This window comes from Onychomys torridus, chromosome 5 (assembly GCF_903995425.1).
Source record: "Onychomys torridus chromosome 5, mOncTor1.1, whole genome shotgun sequence".
Lineage (NCBI taxonomy): Eukaryota > Metazoa > Chordata > Mammalia > Rodentia > Cricetidae > Onychomys > Onychomys torridus.
Genome location: NC_050447.1, coordinates 85,395,444 through 85,418,713, shown reverse-complemented (window position 1 = coordinate 85,418,713; position 23,270 = coordinate 85,395,444). Strand labels below are relative to the sequence as shown.

The window sequence follows — 23,270 nt, the reverse complement described above, 5'->3', positions numbered from 1 at the left end:
CCCAGTGAGTAACTCGGTGCTAACAGTATTTGATACGATGGAGCAGAACCAGGAACAGGACCTTTTTCAGTGTGTTGGAATGTGGACACCATACAAATAAATGATAGCTCAATCTCCCTCTGTGGTCTTAGCTGACACAGGCTTCCAAAGACACCTGATTTCCCCCCATAGTACCGAGCGTCAAACCTACATCTTTGGCTGTGCTAGTCAAGTGTTAGACCACAGGGATACTGCCCAGCCTGCAAAGTTATATTATGACCCATTTTATTGTTTCTGATGTGGAAAATACATGCTACTGAGAGCATGCAATTTGAAAAATAAATTTACAAATTATTTTAGCTGCTGGGGGAATAGCTCAGTTGGAAAAGTGTTTGCTGTACGAGTGTGAGGACCAAGTTTAATCCATAGCATCCACATTGAAAGCCAAACGTGGTGGTATGTGCTTATCGTCCTGGTTCTGGGGAGGTGGAGTCCACAGGCAACCAGGGTAATCAGATTTCAATGCACTACAAGCCAGTAGGAGACCCATTCTCAACAACAAGGAAGTTCACATTGAGGAATGGTGCCAGATTTGACCACTGACCTTTTTACATACTTTCACATATGACACACATGGCATGTACATGCTCACACCAAATGAAAATAATAAGTAACTAATAAAAGTGAGTTATTTTCTAAGGTACCAATCATGTGCACTGCTAGAGAGGGACCAAGATACTGTTGTCTGATTTGCTAATACTCATCGCCAGAGAACTGCAGAACTGAAGCGTGTGAGCTGTGAAAGAAGGTCTCTTTCCTGATACTTCATCGATTTGAGAATGACTGACACTTGACAGCCCACAGTGTCCTTTTGTGACACGGCTGATTTACTGGGTTTCGTGTTTGTCAGGTCTCATTCATGTGGGTGATGAGCTGAGGGAAGTGAATGGGATTCCAGTGGAAGACAAGAGGCCTGAGGAAATAATACAGATCTTGGTAAGCTGTCACATTATGTAAATTTCAGTGAAAACCAAAATCACTGTGCTTCAGGTTTCTCAGTCTGATTTGGATTTAGCCCTCCAGATTCGGAGTGCTGCGCACGTACTTAGAAACACTTTTGTCCATGTGGCTTCAAGACTTTCATTTACATGAATGTAAGGAGAAGCAGCGATCTGCTGATGTATTTTGAGGGTCAAGGGAGGTTATCATATATGCAGGGTTTCAGGTCAGTGTGGACAGATGGCCTCTGCACTGCTGTTGGTGAGTCTCTTGCCTCTGCCCCCTCTCATTAGAGCTAAAACTGGAGTGAAATTATCTTGGGCATGGGGATTGTTAAGTCTTAAGTTCAGGGGTAGGGGTAAAATGGAGACTGCCCCTTTACATATGAACATGCAAACCTACAGCACTAGAAAGTTCCCTGAGTATCCCCAAACAGATATTGTCATACATGTCCATTAACAAGAAGGTCTGTTGTGGTCTTAGATAATCAGCAAGTACCTGCGGGTCATGGAATTACGGTTTTAGTTAAATTTGAGTAGACATTCCATCTGTCTTTAAATCTTTCAGTGGACTTGTTTGTAATGTTTATCCTGCTACCAGAATAAAACTGACCTGGCTGCGCTGAGTTACTTTTTCTGATGTGCATTCCTGCCAAATGAATCCCATGTTCATAACCACAGAAATGACAGCATCTGGTGTCAGCTTTCTAGTTCACCAAATAAGGATACCAACACTTAAATGCCAGGATCTCTGTGTTGTCTGCTCTAGGCACTGACCCTTGTGTTCATTCCAAGCCTGGTTCATATGTTACTCTTTTGATGTAACCTAACGTGGAAGGCAGTAGATGTATTGATACCTCCAGTGCACAGGACGTAAAGGTGTAAAAATGGTCTTTAAGTGACTGGACATACTTCAGAGCTTTCTCGTGTTTCTGGAATTTCTACAAACATACTTGTCTGCTTTCGTCTGAGTAGAATGCTGTACATTCCTAACTGTGTTTAGCTTTCTACCTGTCTGTTTTATTCTCCTCCTGCCTCCAACTCTCTAATGACCCTTTCTTTGATCCCTGATACCAGAGTCAGTCCCAGGGAGCAATTACATTTAAGATAATACCCAGTGCCAAAGAGGAAACAGCTTCCAAGGAAGGCAAGGTAAGTCTTTAAAATACTGTTTGCGATGGGGGACTTAATGTTATTTCTTTTAGCTAATACACACCTGCTTTGAAAAGTTGCACGAATGCAGACAGCTTCACATTTACCTCTCCTACGTATTCTTCCAGGTGTTTATCAAAGCCCTTTTTGACTACAATCCAAAGGAGGACAAGGCGATCCCGTGTAAGGAGGCAGGGCTCTCTTTCCAGAAGGGAGACATTCTTCAGATTATGAGCCAGGATGATGTGACGTGGTGGCAGGCAAAGCATGAGGGTGCCGCCAACCCCAGAGCTGGCCTGATCCCCTCCAAGCCCTTCCAGGAACGGTGAGCCCCTGGCACAGCAGAGTGACCTTTCTACAGATGACTTTCCGTTCCCTGCAGAACATCGTCCTAGAACTGTTAGGATAAAATGAGCTTCAGACCCAGCCTGCCAATCTATTTTCCCTCAGGTTTGGATTCGAAGATCTGTTTTGTCTAGCTCTATGACAGATGACCAAAAGTAATATGACAGTACCAGGTCCTCTTGGGTCATCGTCGTGGGACAAGCAGACACTAGCACATTAATATCTGAGTGTGTGCTACAGGGAAAGCATATGGTCATTTCAGAAAAGGGGGTAACTTTAAAATTTGAAAAACATCGGATTTAGTTCATTTGCAGATCATCTTGTGTTCCTTCAGAATCTTCCTTATGGGTTTTATATTTTGGTGCTGTGTTAACCTTGAACCTGTGCTGAAAGTTGACAGGCACCTTGACCTTTTCTTCCCCCAGGAGACTGGCTCTGAGACGGCCAGAAGTGGTAGTCCAGCCTCTGAAACTTTCCAACAGGAAATCATGTAAGTTTGTTCCTATGAATGCACGGAAACCTGATCCTGCTGTTGGTTTTTGACTGTTAGAGCAGGTGCTCCGGGGAGGGAGGGGTCATATCAGACTGCAGTAGCTCTTGGGCCATCATTTCTCAGACACCCAACAAAGAAGTAATTCACGGTTGGGACAGTCCTGTGAATCTTTGCAAGAAAAACACATGGTAGGTTGTTCGTTGTGCTGTGTGACTGTTGGAGACAGTCGTCGGTAGTTCCGGCTCTTAGGGACCGACTAAATGGAGCCTACAGTACAACTACGGCTTTTGTTTGTTTCTTTCTTTCTTCGTTTTTCCCCAAGCCAGAAGGTGTGGGGTAAGTATTTCTCATTAAAAATTGGGGACAAACAAAATAAAACTATTGTTTTCCTAGGCACAAATGCTTTTGTGCCTAAGAGCAGACATGCCTCTTAATTCCTTATCTACAAATCACAACTGGTAACTTGACCTTATGGCAAAGAGTTGCCAGACCAAAAGGAAGGAAAACGAGAGAAGAAGGACTTCGTATAAGTCCTGAAAAAGAGAGGGCTGGGGACATGTCTCTTTTTCAGTCTGTCCTTCTCTCACCCTTTATTTCCTGTTTTTCACCCTCTCAGGCCTTATACACTGCATCTCTCAAAATGTTCCGTGTGTCTGGGCATTTTAGGAGAAAAAAAATGGACTCCCCCTTTAAAAAAAATAGAGATTACATGTTAAAAGGTGAAATGAACAAATAATGGCCCTGAAACTTTATACCAACATCTGTTTTTAGTATTGTTGCATTTTTTCACATCTCCTGTTATTTCCTTTAGTTTGCAGACACATACAGCTCAGTAATCACGTAGTAAGAAAGCCAAGCTACAGCTAAGTGTAAATCTCACAGCAAGCCAGTGTGGGCATACACTACTGAATCAAAAGCCTGCTTGCTTTTGCTGTGTTCAGCCTGGTTGGGAGGAAGGTACTCTTGTAATGCATGTGGAGTTCTGAAAGTTCAGAAGGTCTAAGGCTTAATGGTGCATTGTTTCTAAGTGTGGTAACTTTCCATTGTTAGTTCATCCAGCTTCAAGGAACTGAGCCTGGATATTGGATGAGGGTTTGCACATTCGGAATATATTTGGTGCTTGTTAGATGAAATATGCCACTAAACAGTGAGGAAATGAGACTACACTCAAATTTGAAAATGTACTCTGCTTTGAAGTATAGACAGCTTGGAGACAAGTCATTTGAAGTAATTGGGAATTTTCACTTATTTAGGAAATAAGCTAACTATTTCTTTAAAGAACTATCGAGAAGGAATAGCTTTTTAATTGCTCTCTCAACTTTGTATAGATGTGTGTGGATTTGAGCGTGTATGGGTGTGAAGGGAGAGTGTTGGTGTAAACATGAATTGTAATGGAGGCTTTTGTTCATTGTTTGGCATCGTTTCATTTTTATGTTAATATTTATTTGGATCTGGTAAGTATTTATTCCAAGAGGTATCTTTACCAAATTATCATCTTGATTTGTTTCTTTGGTTGGTTGATTTTGTTTTACCTCTTGAGTTCCATTCAAATACTCGGGGAGCATAACTGTGGTTGAGTGCTCGCCCAGCATGGCCTGGGCGTCCTGTCCCAGCACTGCAAAGCAAGAGAAGAGACAGAAGTGAGCTTACTGGCCCTTCCTGCTCTCTCTTTCTCTCTTCCTTCTCCTCCCCACTCCTTGGATTCTTAGTTCTTGGATTTTTGAGACCAGGTCTTGAAGTGTGTCCCAGTGCAGCGTCAACCTCATGGGCTTTCTGTCTCAACTTCCCCAGTGCTGAAATTAAGGCCAGTGCCTCCACATTTTCCTCCTTTTATACCTTGATTTTCATTCACTGAGAGAGGTTATCTGCTTATTCATAGTTCAAGTAAACCTGCCCAAGATTATCCAAATAAACCACCAGCGTATATTTAAAAATAGCATTGCTCAGACAGTGGGTTTCGTGAGACTTGAAAGCCAGTGTCTTTTATTCTCAGAGATCGAAGTGCAGTTTAAAATTCCTGTGGCCATTGTCTACAGAAACAGTTGTGCTAGCTCTGGATAGTACAGTAACATTTAAAAGCATGTTAACCTATGTATTACTCTTTTTTGTCTGTGTAGCATTTTGTAAGGACTGCCTGACTCACATGCTAAGTGCAGTTTTGTCACAACCCTCCCTGCATTACAGGACAGTTCTAGGAAGAAAAATAGAAAGTTGATAGAAATGATGTCCAGTGCTTGAAAGAAAGTAATTGACAGGGCTGGAGAGATGGATCAGTGGTTATGAGCATGCTCTGCTCTTGAAGAGGAGCAGATTTGGTTCTGAGCACCCTCAGCATGTAGCTCACAGCTGCCTCTTACTCTAGCATCAGGGGATCCAACACCTTCTTCTGATCTCCTTGGGCATCCACATACATGTACATAGGCATGCACACATACAATAATAGATCTTTTTTGAAAAAAGGAATCTTGGAAGTAGTGATTTGTAATTTGATGGAAAAAAACATAATAATGAAACAGAATTTTTGAGTTAGGGTTTTATATAGCTCAGAGTGGCTTTGAACTCTCTGTGCACCCAAGAATAACCTTGAACTCCTGATCCTCCTGCATCTGCTTCCTGAATGCTGGGATTACAGGGGTGCAGTACCACACAAATAGTTTATGAAGTGTTGGGATGGAACTCAGGGTGTTTTTCGTATTATAGAACACTCTACTGACTGAGCTATATCTGCAGTTTCTAAAATGTTTTGAACTAACATTTAAGTGTACTTCAGACTCAGGGAATTACAGCATGCACTGACTTGGAAGTACTAAATTTCGCCATGTGATAACACATTAAATGACTCGATTTCCCCTTATCATGATGTGAATGCTTGTGTCTGTGTAATTTTACTCATTTGATCCCTAAGTGTATCATAACAACTGGAAAAAAGAGTTCATAGAAGGTAATTCTAGAATATCAACACAGAACTCAAAGGAAGACAAATTCTAGTCATGTCACCTTTGTGTTTGTCTTTGTGCTTAGAGCACTTGTTCTTAGCTCCAATGAAAATGAAACCAAGGAGACACTAGTGAGCACTCCAGACTTTGAAACTAGTGGTTTTTTGTGCAAAACTCTGAGAGTATATGTGGGTGGCATTCATCTTTGATGGTGGATCCATAGCTCTCCTTAAGGACCAAGAAATCTCAATATTTATCCAGAAAGCAGGCTTCTCAAACAGGAATGTTTGCCTCTAAACCATTCCTGAAAACTAAGACACAACTCTTGCAATGAAAGCATTCTTTTTTCTTTATTTTTATTATTAATTAATTAATTTATTTATTTATTTATTATTTTGGTTTTTTCGAGACAGGGTTTCTCTGTGTAGCTTTGTGCCTTTCCTGGAACTCACTCTGTAGACCAGGCTGGCCTCGAACTCTCAGAGATCTGCCTGGCTCTGCCCCCCCCCCCCCCCGAGTGCTGGGATTAAAGGCGTGTGCCTATTCTTAAACCTGGGAGCTTGAGATGGAGATCAATCCCCTCTTCTCTCTTTGCCTCTCCCCCCATTTTGAAAAATTATACAACGAAAACCAAAACTATAATAGGAAACATTTCCCACTGTTTTCACATAGTGACTCTGTACTGGTGACACAGACAGAGGACAGAGGTAGGTGTCTGATAAGCCTCCTTTGATAATGACCAGCTTTGGGTGAGTATATCAAAGAGGCAGCTGCTTAAGTCCTGGGTCTGGGGTAGTGTCTCCAGGAGCACATGGGAGTGGTTGATGGTGAAGACTTGGTAGCTTCTAATTCTTATGTTGTCATAATTTATTTTGTGCTTCATCTGCATGTATAAGAATATTAGATTTACTCCATTTACTCACATGCACACTCCATGCCATGGATGGAACCCAGGACTTTGTGTGTGCTAGCAAGTGTTCTACCATGAGCTATATCCTGGTACCTCAATTAGCTCGTAAGAAAGACATATAAATTTCTTTATTTGAAATACTGTCCCTTTTCTGTTGAAATACAGACATCTTCCTAATTATATCCAGATATAGTCTATATTTAAATTCAGTATTTATGGTCTTCAGAAAGGATGGGTAGGGAAACCTCTTTTTCACATAGATTATTTTACGGCAGAATATCAAAGTATGATTTCTATTTTTAGTATTTAATTTTCCTTTTCAGTTATCAAAGTGTAAATACCTTAACATTTTCATACAGCAAACTAAATAATATTAATTTAAATTCTTTAAAAATAGCTCTGTGGAATTCTTGGCATTAGATAAATAAATGTGCAAAATTTTTGATATTTTAAAACATAAAATCACAGAACACTTCACATTAACCAGTTATGATTTGGGGCTTATAGACACACAAGGAAAGGCTTAAATTCAGACAAAGAGCATCCATTAGAAGCAGGTAGGACTTGCTCATTATGGGTCGACAAACATAATATCCAGTACAATAGTTTCAACGCTGAGTAAAACAATGTCATTTTCTTTATGTGGTGCCTGCATTTCAGATTCTGCATGCTGTTGCAATAAAGTATTTCTCATTGGGTACACGCCTTCCTAATGCCATCTCCAGTGTATTTAGTGTTTGCACATGTTATATCAATTTAGAAACAGATCATTTATGCTGTTAAAATTTTTTGTATATCTAAAACTTTGTCAAGCATTTTCTTAATGTTTGTAGCATTTAGAGTGAACAGAAACACAGAGAGTTTCATGTCAGGGGCTAGAGAGATTAGTCAGCAGTTGAGTGTGTATTGCTCTTGCAGAGACTCCCAAGTTCAGTTTCCACACCTTTATCAGGAGGTTCACAAATTGCCTGTATCTCCATCTTCAGGAAGATCTGACACCCATGACCTCCTCACACCCTTCCATTTACATACCCATACACAGGCACATAATTTAAAATATTAATTTAAAGACCCTGTGAATATTTTCCCTTTATGTGAGCTTTCTAATACCTTAACAAATACCTGATCAGCTTTATAAGGAGGACAGTTTTATTTTGATTCACAGATTTAGAGGGTCCAATCCATAATTATGTGACCTCCTTGTTTTTGGCCTGTGGCCAGGAGCCAGTCATGGCTAGGGGTTACATGTAAAGCCAAAATGTTTATGTCATAGATAGGGTGTTTAAGAGATGAAGAGGAAAGGGGTGCTTTTGTACCCTTCATGGCATATACCTGGGGGTCAGAAGCCCCCACACACACTAGGGGTCCCCTTATAAAGCTTTCATTTCCTCCCATAGCTTGGCACTATGGACCTTTGGCAACCTGGGTCCTGATCTTCAATGATACTGTTGGGAAGATTCCACAGGTCAGGGCTTTGTGGGAAGAGGTGCTGATGAGCTAGGCTGTCAACTGTATATCCAGTTGTTCACGTGATTCTGACTCAGTAGGTTCCCTGTCTAGCTGATGATGTCACTTCTGAAACAGTCTCGGGGAAGATTCTTCTAGTTTGAAGGGTTCTAAGCCATGCAGTTCCTCCTGGAGACCCAGTGGCATGTTAGGAAGAGTCTGCTCATGGTTAGGTGTCTGATCTGTGGTCATGGATTAGTCACGCTACAGTCAGAGGGCTAAGGGGACTTAGGAAAGCAGGTGCCCCCTTGCTAACAGAATAGGAGCTCACTACAGCTCTGCCATGCACATCTCATGGCATCCTCCCCTATGGCGTCCCCAGTCCACCCTCTGGTTTCCTTGGTAGCCATTCCTCTGTGGTTTTATAGCCTCCGTGTCCTGTTCTCCAGTGCTTGAGGCCAGAAAGCTGTAGAATCCTGATAATATAGGAGCAGGAGCTAACCTTTCCAGGCGCTCCTGGGAAGCACATGGGGCTGTTGAAGCTACAGGAAAAGGGCAAGAGGAAGTGTTGGTGGTGATGGTGATATATAGGAGACATGGAGGAAACAGGGAACCATCCTCCATTGCTGGGTTCTCTAGCTCATCTTGAATAATTGCAAAATGGTTCTGATATGAAGGTTTGGCATTTGTGCTTAAACACATGTGGCCAGGTTTCTCCACCACAACCTTTGTATTTCACTACATAGGTGTGTTTCCGTCTGTATATTGGGGCTAGTAGTCCTATACTCATGGAACTGTTGGAATGTTAAATAGCTTACCCTAGCTTTCTTCTTTCAACACTTTGTATATTTTTCCTCATTTTTCAAACCTTGCAATTCTAGCGGAATCCTTTGCCTTTTTCACGTGAGATTCATTAAGCACAGACTTCCTGTTGGATGTGTGTCTCTAATTTTACTATGCTTAAAAAAATCATAGCATCCTCCCCAATAACTGTATGGAGAAACAATCTTCTGAATTCATTCAGCATATGGATTTATGACCTCTTATTGGAATATGAAATAAGCACGCTATATGTAACATAAAACGTTCATTGTGGGTTGATTATTGGCATTCCAAGTTTTTGTTTACTTCTGTGGCCTTAATCATCTGATCACCATGATGTTGAGTCTTTAACCAGGGGTGTAAGGTTCAACTTATTCTATGTTAAAAGACATATGCAAGATTTAGCAATCTACTTTACAATCCAGTACATGAGATTTTTTTACAGTAGTGGAATTTTTGTTGTTATATGTGCTTGTTTGGTGAGATAGGGTCTTGGTATCTAGCCCTGGTACTCACTTTACTGCCCAGGCTGGCCTCAAGCTCACAGCAATCCTCCTACCTCAGCCAATGAGTGCTGGATTACACATGTGTTTTACCATGCACAGCACAGTGATTCTCAATGTCTGGTGTTGCTAACTGATCATGCAGATCTTTGTTTTCTGATCATTTGTTTCAGATGCACTTAGCATGTCTGAGCTAGTGAGAAATATGCATAAATCCTAATTTGAGTAGCTCATAGTATGAGCCTGAATAATAATCTTTGCTTATCATATTTGCTAACAGTGGTCATGTAGAACTGACCCAGCAGTATTCATCTTCCTGAGCCATTACCTATGGCTGCTGTTCTGTAGCTGTGGGAGGTTTTCATCACCCCTGTTCACTCTATATAGCCAGGCTGTGAAGAATGTTCCACCTTGAGTCAGGGTGAGATTTTGCTTGGGATATGTTGCCAATACATTTCCCATTCTTTACTGAAGAGAAGTCTCCTAGACAGCCTTTTAAGTTGCTGTCTTATTAGTAATTCAAGAATAAAGGATTCTTTTTAAAAATCCTTTTCATTGTGGTTCTTCAAAAATTAAGATAAGCCTGGGCATGTGGCACATGCCTGTAGTCCTAAAACTTGGGAGGCAGAGAGAGCAGGACCCTTACAAGTTCAAGATTATCTTGCTCTGCCTAGTGAGTTCCAAGGCTACACAGCAAGACTCCATCTTAAAAAAAATTAAATAAATAGAACTTCCATATAATCCAGCTGTACTATTTGTTGGGCAGATATCTAAAAGGATGAAAGACTGTGCCAGCAAGATGACTCAATGGGTAAAGGGGCTTGCTATGTAAGCCTGACCACCTGTGTTCAATCCCCAGAACCCACAGAAAAGTAGAAGGAGAGGTCCAACTCCACAGAGTTGTCCTCTGATCTCCACTTGTGTGCTATGTCACACACACACACACACACACACACACACACACACACACACTAATAATAATAATAATAGTAGTAATAGTAATAATAGTAAATAAAAATTATTTTTGAAAGAATAATACTTACTGTAGAGATAACTGTATACCCATGTTGATTATGGTACTATTTGTGGTAGCCAAGTTGTAGATTCAGTCTGAATACCCATCAACAAATGAATGGGAAAAGAAAATGGGATGTGTTATGAAGGTTTTTACTAAGTCATAAAGAAGAATAAAATATCATTTGCTGGAAATGGATAAATAGCATATCACAGTGTTAAGTGAGGTAAACTACTTCACAAAAGCAAATACAGCATGTGTTTTCTGAGATGGAAGCTAGGGAACACAAAAGGATAAGAAACTAAGGGGGAAGATGTGAAGGCTTACATAGCAAGCCCCTTTCCCCATTGAGTCATCTTGCTGGCATAGATTTGAGGGATGTGGAAGAGGACAAGGTGAAGATGGACAGGAAGTGATGGAGGGAGGAGATGAGCATAACTGAGTTACAGGCTAGCCAGGCCTATACAGTGATATGTCTCAAGTTAAAAAAAATTAAAATATCTTCCATGAAATAATATATGTGATAATTGACTTGTCAGGATGGTGTTGAAATTACAGAACACTTAGACTTGTCCAGGGCAAACCTGCTTGTTCCTGAGATCCTTTCTTCATTTGATCGATTACTCTTCATGAAGCTTTTTCAACAGATTGAACAGGTTGATTTATGAACCAACCAATCTATTAAAAGAAATGAAATTCCCTTATTGAAGGGAATTTTGAGTAATTTTTTCTAGTTGATTTTTCCCATTTGGCTGCTGACTATGAGCTCTGTGACCACTCAGTGTCTTTACTAAAATGTATACATTGTACATGCAGGCTGCTGCACTGTCTAATATTGAAATGTTTAAATATATGTGTTTTCCCTCCTTTGGCTTTTCTAAGATGAGGACTCAGTTGAATGTGGTAGGTAGATTTTATTTTAGTTGTTTGGATCTTTCTACGTTCGTTGTGTTTTCTGTCAGTGTAACCCTCTTCTTTTTCATTCTCTTTATGCTTCTCAGAGGAAATTAAAGGTACATGTATAAAATTCCCCTGTGTGGTTAACAATTTTGTTTTACTTTATTTTATTTATTTATTTATTTTTGGTTGTTTTTGTTTTTTTGAGACAGGGTTTCTCTGTGTAGTTTTGCACCTTTTCTGGAACTCACTTTGTAGACCAGGCTGGCCTCGAACTCACAGAGATCCTCCTGCCTCTGCCTCCCGAGTGCTGGGATTATAGGCGTGCGCCACCACCGCCCAGCTAACAATTTTATTTAGTGAATATTAGTGTAGGATTAGATCAGATATGTCAAGCAGTTGTGGCAGAGTACTCTTTATGAGTACAAACTTCCATTTTTCAGTATCAAAAATCATGGTTGGACTTTGTTTTGGAAAGGGATTTAGTGGTTTTTTTTTTTTTTTTTTTCCTTCGTGTAGAAGAACTAGCTAACATATAATCACAGTTTACACAGTGTGCTTACATCTCTGTCACTAAGGCAGTGTTGTTAATGCTATTGTGTGGTGACAGGCAGGTGCTCTGGCCCTCTCAGAGCCTAGGTATCGCATAGCCTATTCCAGGGGTGTGTTTGTGTAAGGATTCCAGGACAAACAACAACTACTTCACTGCTTTAAGATAAGTGTAGGCCAGAAGTTACCTAATTCCCCCAAACAGTAACACAATGTTTAATTTTACATGTTTTATTTGTTCTATATTTTTAATGAAACTAGAATGTTATTCTTCTCTCCCTTCCCAACTTGGGATCAGTACCTGTCAGCAAGGGTGTGTTCTACTCTCACCTTCCTGCCTACTCCAACCAGCCAAAGTAAATGCTCTGTTTTACATATTATCAAAGAGCTGATTTATGAAAGTACATTTACTTTGGGAGTCAACTGGCGTAATTTTCTTTACTGTGAAAATATAAACATTTCAGATAATTTAAAAAATCATTTTCTTTGGAACTGCATCAAGGAACCTCCGAAGAAGATTGAAAAAAAAAAAAAAAGGCAACACCTGAACTTAAATCGAAAACAAAATGTTTTCTAAGAGTGCCATCGTCAGGGCTGCTCCATACTGTGCATTCCATGATTGTTTCCAGTAATGGACTTTTGACATCTGTCGCTGGGCTCCTAACCATTCTGCTTTGTCTCCTGACTTCTGTTCTGTTGGCTTTTACATTCTACCCAGAAGATGCCGGATATGATGGTAACAGCAGCGGAACTTACATAGGTGAGCAAGTGGCCATAGAAGAAGATTTCTTTGCTTTCTGTTGCTTTTTTCAACATAATTACATTATTTCCTTTAAATTAGCATGTTTGTGTGAGCATGCTCCAACACTTAGGCAAGCAGGAACCTTGTATTACAGGCTTGGCGGGCTGGACATAGAGGATTCAACAGTGGGCTGTAGGTATTATGCCAGGAGCGTTCCATACAGCTTTGTAGATGATTATATGCTTTTTGATAGAGGATGAGCACACACACTGATGGTGTTAATAATAATTTTTCTCAGTGCTGGTTTCTGGACTTTTCTAAATAGTTGAGTTCACTGGGATTGATTGTTCAAAGCTCTGAATAAATTTTTTCCTCTCAAATCATCTTCTTATGATGTGTTACTTACACCCCATAAATAACACAAATACAGTTAAGTCTTGTGATTAGTCTCTAATGTGTGGCTTAAGAAATGCTTTCTAGGTTGGAGATGCTGGGGGATGTTATAAACAGAAGCAAAGATGTCTAGACATCATTAAAGGCAGCAAGATTGTCTTCCTCTGCATTTCACCTCTAGCCTTTCCTACCTTTGCTATGTTTAGCCAACAAATTCTCTGCTCAGCAAGGGGGTGGTGCTGTGGAAACACAGGGCCTAGCATCTGCCTTTCCGCCTTCTTCTACGATTAACACTCTTAGATGTGGTGATAGGATCTCGTGGTTACTGAGGAATTCACAGCGGATACTGTACTAGGTATTTGGTATCTATATCATCTCCAATACATTGAGGTTGGGATATTTATCCATTCTATGACAATTAGACTAAGGCCTAGGACGTATACGGTGTTCACCTAAGAACCAAAAGATACAATTCCTGCTTCTGGATTCATCCCACTCTGTATAAAGACAGCAACTGTAGTCTGCTTCCCTGCAGCTGCCCTTTGGGTTTTGGTTTTGTAAAACATACCAGAAATCCTGAAACACACGATATTCCCATTTCTCATAGTTAAGGTCTCATATCAACCATCACATGAATTTACACCAGAGAGAGAGGGGATTTCTGCCTTCATTGTTTCTTTTTCAGAGCAGTGCAATGTGCCCACTGCTCTGTGGCCTGGCACCTCGCCTTTCATCCCCTGGAATCTCCAACAGTTTCACACAACAACCCTTAGGCCTGTGAATCTGCAGTCAGTTCTGTGGTTCTGCCCAGGCTCTGCTCAGCTGGTGGCTGGGGTCTGTCTGATTTGTGGGGAGTTTAGCCAAGTGAGCTCATTTGAGTGTGTGTGTGTGTGTGTGTGTGTGTGTGTGTGTGTGTGTGTGCGCGCGCGCACTAAAAGCCTCATGTCAATGTCTAGTATCTTCCTCAATCAAACTCTAACTTATTTTTTGAGACAGGATTTCTCACTGAACATGGAGCTCACTGATTTAGTGTTAGCTGGCTACCAAGACTCAGAGATATGCCTGTTCTCACCACTTTGTAAGTGCATTCTGCCATGTCTGGCTTTTAACATAGGTGCTAAGGATCAGAACTCAGGTTCTCTACCTACTGAGCCATTTCCCAAGCCCCTTGTGTGGTCTTTCATGCCCCAGGAAGCTTACCAAACACGGTTCTCAGAGTTCCTGACTTCAGCAATAGAAAGCAGCACTCCAGGAGTGCTCCCGCAATTAAAGTCTTTTAGGGACTAGAATAGGTCTCCTGGCCAAGGCAGAGTCAGTGTGGGAGGATGGCCCAAGAGTGGGCACTGGGAGTCATGAAGAGATGCCCAGCCATTACCATGTGTTTTTTTTTTTCCAAAAGAAAAGACAAAAAGGTTGCTTTCCTATTGGGAGGTAAATAAATGATATAATTATTGGAGCATAAGATGTAAAATGAACCAATTGGCAGTGGGGAGGGGCAACTGTGTATAACCTATAAGATGGTAGTAAGTACTGAGAGGAAAACACAGTAATGAAGGAGGGTCTCCATGAAAAGATCTGGAAAGCTGAGGGTGGGGCATTGTGGAGAATAAGCATCTAAGTATGGAATAAGCATGGTGCAAGACCCTAAGCAGGATATCTGCTGCACCTAAAGGAGCCTGTGCAAGACGCCTGTGTGGCCAGAGCAGAGTGAACAGAAGCGAAGTCTGTGCAACAAGACATGATACATGTAGGAAGCACTTAGCTGTTACTTTACAGAAGGCAGGAAATCACTGACAGGTCCTGAGCAAGGCAGTACCATGACCTGACCCTCATTTTATGGGTCACATTGGCTGACAGGGTAAGGATCTGGAAGGGGACAGGGCAGAAGCAGAGAAACAGTGTAGTAATTCAGGTAAGAAATGATGTGCGTTGAACAAAGATATTCCACTGGAGGTAGAAGGAAGACCAGATTCTGGACACATAGGAGAGCTGGGTATGAGTATATGGTTTGGGTCATTTTAACTACAGGAATGGGATTGAATGTTCACTGAGATAGGCAAGATTGGAGGAGTGATCTGCCCGACTCTTCTGTTTGGGGAACATTGTGGTGAAGACATCCATGTGGAATTGGCAGTGAGACAAATATGGGAGGAACAGGTGTCGAGGCCATCAGTCTGGAAGCTGTGACTATCAGAGTCGATTAAAACGATGAAGCTAGATGAGGCAGCCAGAGACCAAGTGGTGGTCCTGAGGAGAGGAGCGCCCCAAGGCAAGCAGGATGGAAACCAGGAGAGACCCGTGGAAGTCAAGGTTCAAGGAGGAAGGAAATTATTCTGCCAAGAATCAGGAGGAGGGGTGAGAACAGTGTGAGCTGTGATGGAGTGCCCTTGCCAGAGCCCAAGAGCACCTCACAATGCAAATGTATAAACAAAGACTGGAAGGGAAGGTCATCAGCACGACTCAGGGACTCTTGGACAGTCTACAGACAATGCTCTTAGTCTTCATTTTGTCAAGGCCTTCACCTTATTAGAGACAGCTCACCCACATAGTGATCTGCTTTACTACTCCCAGGACAGATACTTTGAGTGTTATTATTTTGTACCAAGAGGAATTTTCACAATAATCTTGGCCAGATAGCTGAGCAGTCTGGGGTGGGGGAGATGGTTGCCTTCTGTGATGTGTATATATAGTTTTCATTTGGGGCTTAAGAATTTTTTTTAGCCTTTATTTTATGCGTGTGTGAGTTCTGCCTGCAGGTACGCCTGTGTACCACATGCATGCAGTGCCCTCAGAGGCCAGAAGAGGGCAACAGATCCCTTGGAACTGGAGTTACAGGTGGTTGTGAGCTGCCATGTGGGTGCTGGAAACTGAAGGATGGTCCTCTAAAAAAGCAGCCAGTGCTCTTAACCGCTGAGCCGTCTCTCCAGCACCTTGTTTTGGGCTTGCTTGCTTTATTTATTTATTTATTTATTTATTTATTTATTTATTTGTTTGTTTGTTTGTTTGTTTGTTTGTTTTTGAGGCAGTGTTGTGCTATTTATCCAGGCTATCTCAGATTCATGATCCTTCTGCCTTAGCTTCCTGAGTACTGGGGTTATAGTTATAAGTTACACCACTTGGCTTTTCTAATACTTTGGATCTGTCTGCGGTAATTGTTGCTTTGAAGAGAATAATCCCCTTTGGAGTGTTGACCTATTTTCCATGTCTGCTGTTTCTCTAAGAGAAATAATCCAAATGGCCCGAGTTAGCTGGGTGGAACTGGTTCTTAGCATTTCAGTCATTTTGAATGTCCCTCTAAGGGATCACAACATTCTGTGATAAGCCTGTCCCAGCACACACTGCTACTTCCCCAGACACACTGTAGTTAACTTGTTTGGAAGAGCTTTGGCTTGTACGGGATAGGTTCGTGTTCATCCTTGCCAGATCACACATTTATCTGGCTCTGAGACATCTCTGGAAAAACACCTAGGAATTTGGTCTTTCTGTCTGACCTTTTCCGAAGATTAATTAGTAGAGTAGCTGAAGTTGTGGCTTGTTTTAGGACCGTTCCCCTCTGTCATCCATCCACTTTCGTGTCCAGAGAAGGAAAAACAGACATTTTCTAACTTGCAGAAAGGATATCCCTGGACCAGCATCTTTGATTCCAACATCAGGTCATGGCATCATGTATTGACACAACCTGGGAGAGACATTTGGCTGTTTTCACTTTCTTTGAAGTACATGAAAAGCAACAACAAAGCAGAGTATGGGTAGCCCCCTAATCTTAAACCTAGATTCACTTTCTGAGAACAGACTGGAAAGATGTCTTAGCAGTTAAGAGTGTGTCCAGCTTTTGGAGAAAACACAGCTTTGGTTCCCAGCTCCCTACCGGGTGGCTCACAGTCACTTATAACTCCAGCTCCAGGGGAGCTGTCACCCTCTTGTATCTTCTGGCTTCCATCTTTTGAGTGCTGGGATTACAGGTGTGTGCCACCCTACAGCTTGTGCCTTAAACCTTTATTGACCGAGGCTTCACTGGTTGGATTTACTGTGTGATATGATTCTGACTGGCATGGAACTAGTTTCTTCAAGTTCTGCATTGTCATCAGTGAAAAAGATTTGGCTATTTTATTGGAAAGCAGGAAGATGCTAGATGGACGATCAATGTAAGCTGTTTGTAGTCTGTAAAATTTTATAATTATATGAAGATAAATCAAACACAGCAAAGAGAAATTGTAACACATTTTAAAGTGGAATCCCTGTAAGTCAGGAGCTGCCCACATTAAAGATTGCCTTTGATAGATACATGGTGTATATGTGTATGTATCCTACATGTGTATATGAGTAACATATAGAGATTATCGTTGGTTGGTACGTGTTGTACATGTGTGTTTGCTACATATTTACACAAATGACTAGAACTAAAGGTTTGAAAAATTCATTCACTCTGGTGAGCCATGTGGAAGCTGGTGTGTTCGGGCTTTTGTGCTTGTCCCCAGCAGAAGAGTTTTATAAAAACCTGTTTCTTTTCTTGCCTTAGCCCAAAATAATCAGGAGGAAGCCGTTTTCTAACATTGGTGTGAATCATTGGATATTTTCCTCTGGCTAATTCATTATAGGAATCTTGTTCTAATCAGTTCAGGAGGTGCTGTGCATCAAGCATGTGTGTTCTAAGTCTTTGCTGCAAACAATTTCCTGCAGAATTGAAATTTCGGTACTTCTGCCTTTGCTGGAGCACACACTGCATTCTTTTAAAACAAGATCAGTTTTGGGACCTGGACTGCCCATTCTATTTAACCAAAGTATTTAGCCTAAAGTTAAATAATAAAACCAGAACTCCATGATAATTACTTTTTTTAAAAAGTTGTTGTTTATCTCTCTGTGTCTATGTGCTTTTCTTAAGGCTGGTTCTTATTTCTTCCCATGGTTTCCTTGTGTTTAAGAACACAGCTGATTTTATACGTTGAGTGAAAATTCCCATTTAGTCCAGTGGTCTACTCACTTATTAAGATTGCTAGGCAGGGTAGTACTGCAGTGTTTAAATACACCACCGTGATGTTTTCCATGAGATAGAATTTGTGAAGAGGATATTTAAAAGCATTTCCTCCCCACAAAGCAATACAGGTTCATTCTTGAACAGGAAAGAACTCTGCAGAATCTCAGCGAGTCTGGACTCTTGCTTGGAAATATTTGTTTCCTGACAGAAACTATCCCTGCTTGGGGAATTTTAGGTTGTAAGGATAGTCTCAAACTTAAGAAAAAAAAAACAAAAAACTAAAGTTTCAAATCCAATTTTTTCCTCTGTCTGGAGCTGCAGTTTTATATGTGCATACTGTATTTTGTCATAATTTTGAAAGTATAAGTAAGAACTCATTTCTTTATTAGCTGCTTGGCAAAAAGTTAAATTCTCATACAGTTTCTGTATTGTGTGTGTGTGGGGTGATGTTTTGGTGTACTTAAGTTGTTTATTTGAACAATAAATTTTGGGTGTTAGGGGGATTGGGAAATCTTAAAGTAGGAGTTATTTTTCCCTTAGAAATCGCACTTCATATCTTAGTTTAGCCTCTGGTTGTAACGGGGACTTTGCGTTTCTGTTTTATTTTCAAATGAGCTGGATGGTTCAAGGACCATTGTGGATTTGAACGCAGCTCACTACAAAAGCAGCTCTGAACCTGTACCATGCTGGGGGTGGGCTCTCTCCTAATTTGTGCAGGAAACCTCTCCTCCTGCCCCTGTGCAATGAAACTCACAGTATGTGGAACTTACTGTAATCAAGCCATTGTTCTTTCTCTGTTGATTTTCCCTGCACTTGGAGATGCTGCAGGGCTCACGAATGCGGGCGTTTTAAATCTCGTGGATCTCCACACTCCTCTACCCGGACTTTTCTGTGCAGTTCAAACCTCCACCCACCAAGCTTGCTACTTGTCACTCTAAGATGTGCTTGGCTGTTGTCCATCATCTCTGGAATAGTATTTAATTGGCCAGTTACTAAAGTCATGTGACCATGTGGGTGGGCTTCTTCTTATCAGTGCTACGATTGGAAGTGGCCTCTCTGACGGGTAGTCACGCCTTCGCCGATTTGCTAAGGGTACCTACCAGCCTTAAGGTCGGAAATGGTTCTGAGGACATGCACACTGCATGCTTGTCAAGAACCTGACGTTGTGGGATAACTTGCAGCTGCTTAGCTTTTGTTAGTGTCCCCACGGGGATTTAAAAATCTTCTTTAAACACTCCTTTAGAGTAAAATTTACTCTTTCTTATAATTTAGATACTAGGTAAATATTTGCATGGTTAAATTGTTCTGGTTTTTAAGATGCAGAAAAAATTTTTCTTTCCTATGGTGTTTTTGGCAGTACTCCCAGTATATAAAAATGGGACCTGTATTTCAGTATATTTAAAATGGAGATAAAAGCTGTAAAACACTTAGTTTTAGGCTCCTTTCAGGAAAAATTGAGCATTTCATTTTGACTGTGTCTGCATCACAATACTTTTTTCATACATTAGGAGTTGAGATGGGTTCTTCTAGAAGTCTTTGAGTTTTGAGGTACCCGTGACATATTTACACTGCTGGGATTCAAGAAGATTTCGCTAAGATTTCTCTTTTTGTACATGGAACATCTGTGAAATGTAATCTTCTGAAAAGCTTGTTTAAACATTAGCAATGCATAGCGTCTGATGTTATCAGCTGGGGACTGCTTATGTAAAACAGTTGACATTAGGTATTGAAACTGTCCTATTGGACACATCACAGGTGATGACATGATGGCGGGATATTTATTTTCTTTGAGTAGACAGAAAGTCAAGGTACATATCCCTAGTGTCCACGTGTGACTCTGACAGTGTCAGTGGGATTTGCTCAGCCTGAAGGACTTCTGAGTTCATTATGAAGTTAGTATTTTAATGACATGTCATCCTAAAGGACACAATTCTAAATTTTAAAAAAAAATCATAAAAATTAAAACATTTACTTTTCATTGAATTTACTTATGAAAGCAAAAGAATATGGTGACTTCTGATTTTGTAATAAATTCCTTAGCTGTTTTATTCCATTTTGAGCTTTTGAAACAATGTGTTTCCTTTTGTCTTCACCTTTGTTTCTGGTTCTCTGTCCTCTTGATCTTGATTTCTTGTGCTCTATTATGCTTTTATAGCATTCCATTGGTTTCACTTTCATTGTTTGTTTTGTATTTGTATTTATTAGCTATTTATATAGGAATTTGGTGCTTTGTGTAATCACTTCAGAATACAGGAGCCTGGAGCCTGCTTCTGAGATAGGGAGTGTACATTGTGTGTTTTGTCACACACACACACACACACACACACACACACAATTATTTTTGCTTAGATCCGATTTCATTTGTGTGGTCATATTATAAACTGTTTTGTTTTCCTATCAAATTGTCAAGTCACACAGAGTAGTGAGTTTGAATAATAAAGTAGTTGCCAGAGTCCTCTCTGCCCACAGCAACCATTGTTTTTCTTTAAAGTCTTTTCTTCTATGTTTCTGTATTCGTAACACTTTTTATAGCAACAAAAACAAAGCTCATCATGTTAAGTGCAATTATTATAACCTGTCTAGTTCTCCTAATTATTATATTGCTTCTATGTTGCAGTATTCTGTATAATTTTAATGATTTCAACCCTATTTCTCTGGGGGGTTATTTCACCATTTAACCATTTCCATATTTCTATGTATCTGTTCCTTTTCTAGATTATTTTTATTGCTAAAATTAATATCAGTGTGCGGAGTTGTGGAGTAGAGAGATGTGCCGTTTCCTACAATGTTAAAGTTTATTTTAGTAACAAATGTTTCTTAAATTCCACGCACAAGCTTTACATTTGATACTCTTGGCTACTGTGTTATAAGGATGTAGTGTGATGCAAGTTTTGAAAATGACCAAATTATTATTATTATTAAACTGAGTTTATTATTTTTGTATAAAAATGGTAAGAGTCAAATCAGACATTCTAAGTCTTTGAAAGAATCCCAAGTTACAGTCAAGATCCCGTGTTGTGAAAACTTACAAAACTTATAAAGTTATTGTAAACTATAAGCATGTGAGAATAGCCTTTTGTGTCCTAGGTAGATGAGTAATTTCTTGAGGCCAGTGACACAGTCTTATATTTTTCTACTTTACAACTTACTTTGAATAAAAAGGGACATAAATGCTTACTTAATTTGAAAAGAAAAAGAAAAAACCTATTAGGAAAAACCTTTTAATCTCTAAGTTAAACTGATGCTTTCCTTTGATAGTTTCTTTCTGTGAAATTGTAGCAGGGGTTGTCCCTGTCCCTGTCCCACAGCTGAAAGCAGGGTGGCATTTCTCCCTTGATCTGTGACCTCCTTTCATTGTGGCATACTTAAGGCAGGCTTTGCCTATCTCTTTTTGGAAGGGGAAGGGCAGTTCACACTCAACTCCCCTCCCAGAGTTGCTGAGGAGACTGAACAAATCAACCCGCATGGGGTGCTTTGAGCAGTGCCTGTCACCTGGTAAGTTCTCAGTAACCCTCCACTGAGTGTGTTTTGGTGCCGGCACTAACTGGTGAACGAGTTCAGCTCAGATCAAGAACCCCCTTTTTTCTGTCATGACCGAAACAGGGTGAAGCCTCTGCATGTTTGTCTCAACATGAAGTTGTGTAGGGATCCTTCTCCTTCAGGGTGATTGTAGAACCATTGGTTAATTATTTAGAAAAGTGGAAAGTTATAGCCACACTTCACGGGCTTGATGTCATGATTAATCTGAGTGATTCCAGATGGGATTTAAAAAAAAAAAAAAAAAAAAACCAATGAAGTATAAAGCCATGACTCCCACTTCTCAAAATTCAGAAGAATGTAGGAGAATATTTATCAGACGTAAAAAGAGCAGAGAGTCCTTAAAACGGGGAGAAATCAAAAGCAAAGTCACAGATCCCAGCACACAAACGATTTAGGATTTCTTTAAAATCAGTTCAACATTAGGGTGAACACCTCTGGGCAGAGGGTTCATCGGCTTGCTGACAGTTACATGTGTGGATGATGATGAAGGGCTGACTCGGGGCTTGATCAGTGGGCACTCACCATCAACGACAGAGAAATGAGAGCCGTAAAGAGCGGCGATGTGAAAATGTCCATCCCACCGCCACCTTAAAGAACAGTGATGTCCAGCTTTCCACTGGCCACATCACTGAAGGACTGGAGGAAGTGATGGAAGCTGTGGTGAGAGGACCGTTAAATCAGCAGCTGCCAATAGGCCTTGGTATTAGCCCATCAGCGGCATCCCAGGCAAGAAGAGCCGCGTCTCCGGCCGCACAGCCTCCTGAAGTCATTGGCGACACATACAGCTGGACCGGGATATGGAGTAGCTGTTTCGGAGAACAAGCAGCTTCCTCTATAGTCACCCCTTCCTTGTAGTGACTGTCTTTCAGCAGACTGTAGAGTGAGATGATACTTTGGCAGGTTACTGTGAATTGTCACTCCTGCAGAGTCTTAGATAAGCCTTGTCTCTCTCTCTCTCTCTCTCTCTCTCTCTCTCTCTCTCTCTCTCTCTCTCTCTCTCTCTCTCTCTCTCTTGCAGCTGCTCCTTCCTCTGAGGTCACTTTCCTATTGTAATAAAACCCGTTGTTCCTTTCAAAGAGACAGATTTCTAGCAGCTGTGGATAAGCTGCCCTGGAAACAAACCTGTCCATAAAAATGTTGAGCCTGTTATAAATTACAAAAATATGAACTATAAGGAAAATACATTTCGTGGGAAACTGTTCCCTTACCCTGAATTCCTTGACAGAGTTCCTCTCCCTGGGCTGCCAGAGCTGCCCTGCTGAGCAGCAGCACTGACCGCTAGCTGATGAAATGCCTCCTTACCCACAATCATCTGAGAGGAACCCCTGCTCCCTTGCAGTTAGCTCATTTTAATAAGAGAACCAAGAAAAATCCAAAGTCAAGAAGTTCTTTACCAACCCCCTTTCCTTGATATGTGGTTTTCCTGTATATTCAGGCATGGGGCACGGATAGGCATGCTGTTTATTTCCAACTGGAGTGAGAAATTGCAAGCTGTGGAGGGTCAGATTTTAGGAAAATAATCTGAGTGAGTGTGTGTGTGTGTGTGTGTGTGTGTGTGTGTGTGTGTGTGTGTAT

General features: G+C 40.9%; 1 protein-coding gene across 4 annotated transcripts in view; it reads left to right on the top strand.

Moving 5' to 3' along the window:
- Mpp7 (membrane palmitoylated protein 7) overlaps window positions 1-23,270 on the top strand; it is a 217,419-nt gene that overhangs the window by 161,967 nt on the left and 32,182 nt on the right. Inside the window, exons 8-14 of one of the 4 annotated variants that reach the window (XM_036188121.1) lie at window positions 890-975; window positions 2,055-2,129; window positions 2,258-2,454; window positions 2,900-2,964; window positions 11,482-11,502; window positions 11,601-11,612; window positions 12,767-12,805. In XM_036188121.1, the coding sequence (XP_036044014.1) occupies window positions 890-975; window positions 2,055-2,129; window positions 2,258-2,454; window positions 2,900-2,964; window positions 11,482-11,502; window positions 11,601-11,612; window positions 12,767-12,805 (495 nt within the window). Of the gene's footprint in view, window positions 1-889; window positions 976-2,054; window positions 2,130-2,257; window positions 2,455-2,899; window positions 2,965-11,481; window positions 11,503-11,600; window positions 11,613-12,763; window positions 12,806-23,270 lie in introns of all 4 variants that reach the window. The other 3 variants (XM_036188120.1, XM_036188122.1, XM_036188123.1) reach the window with 3 other exon arrangements.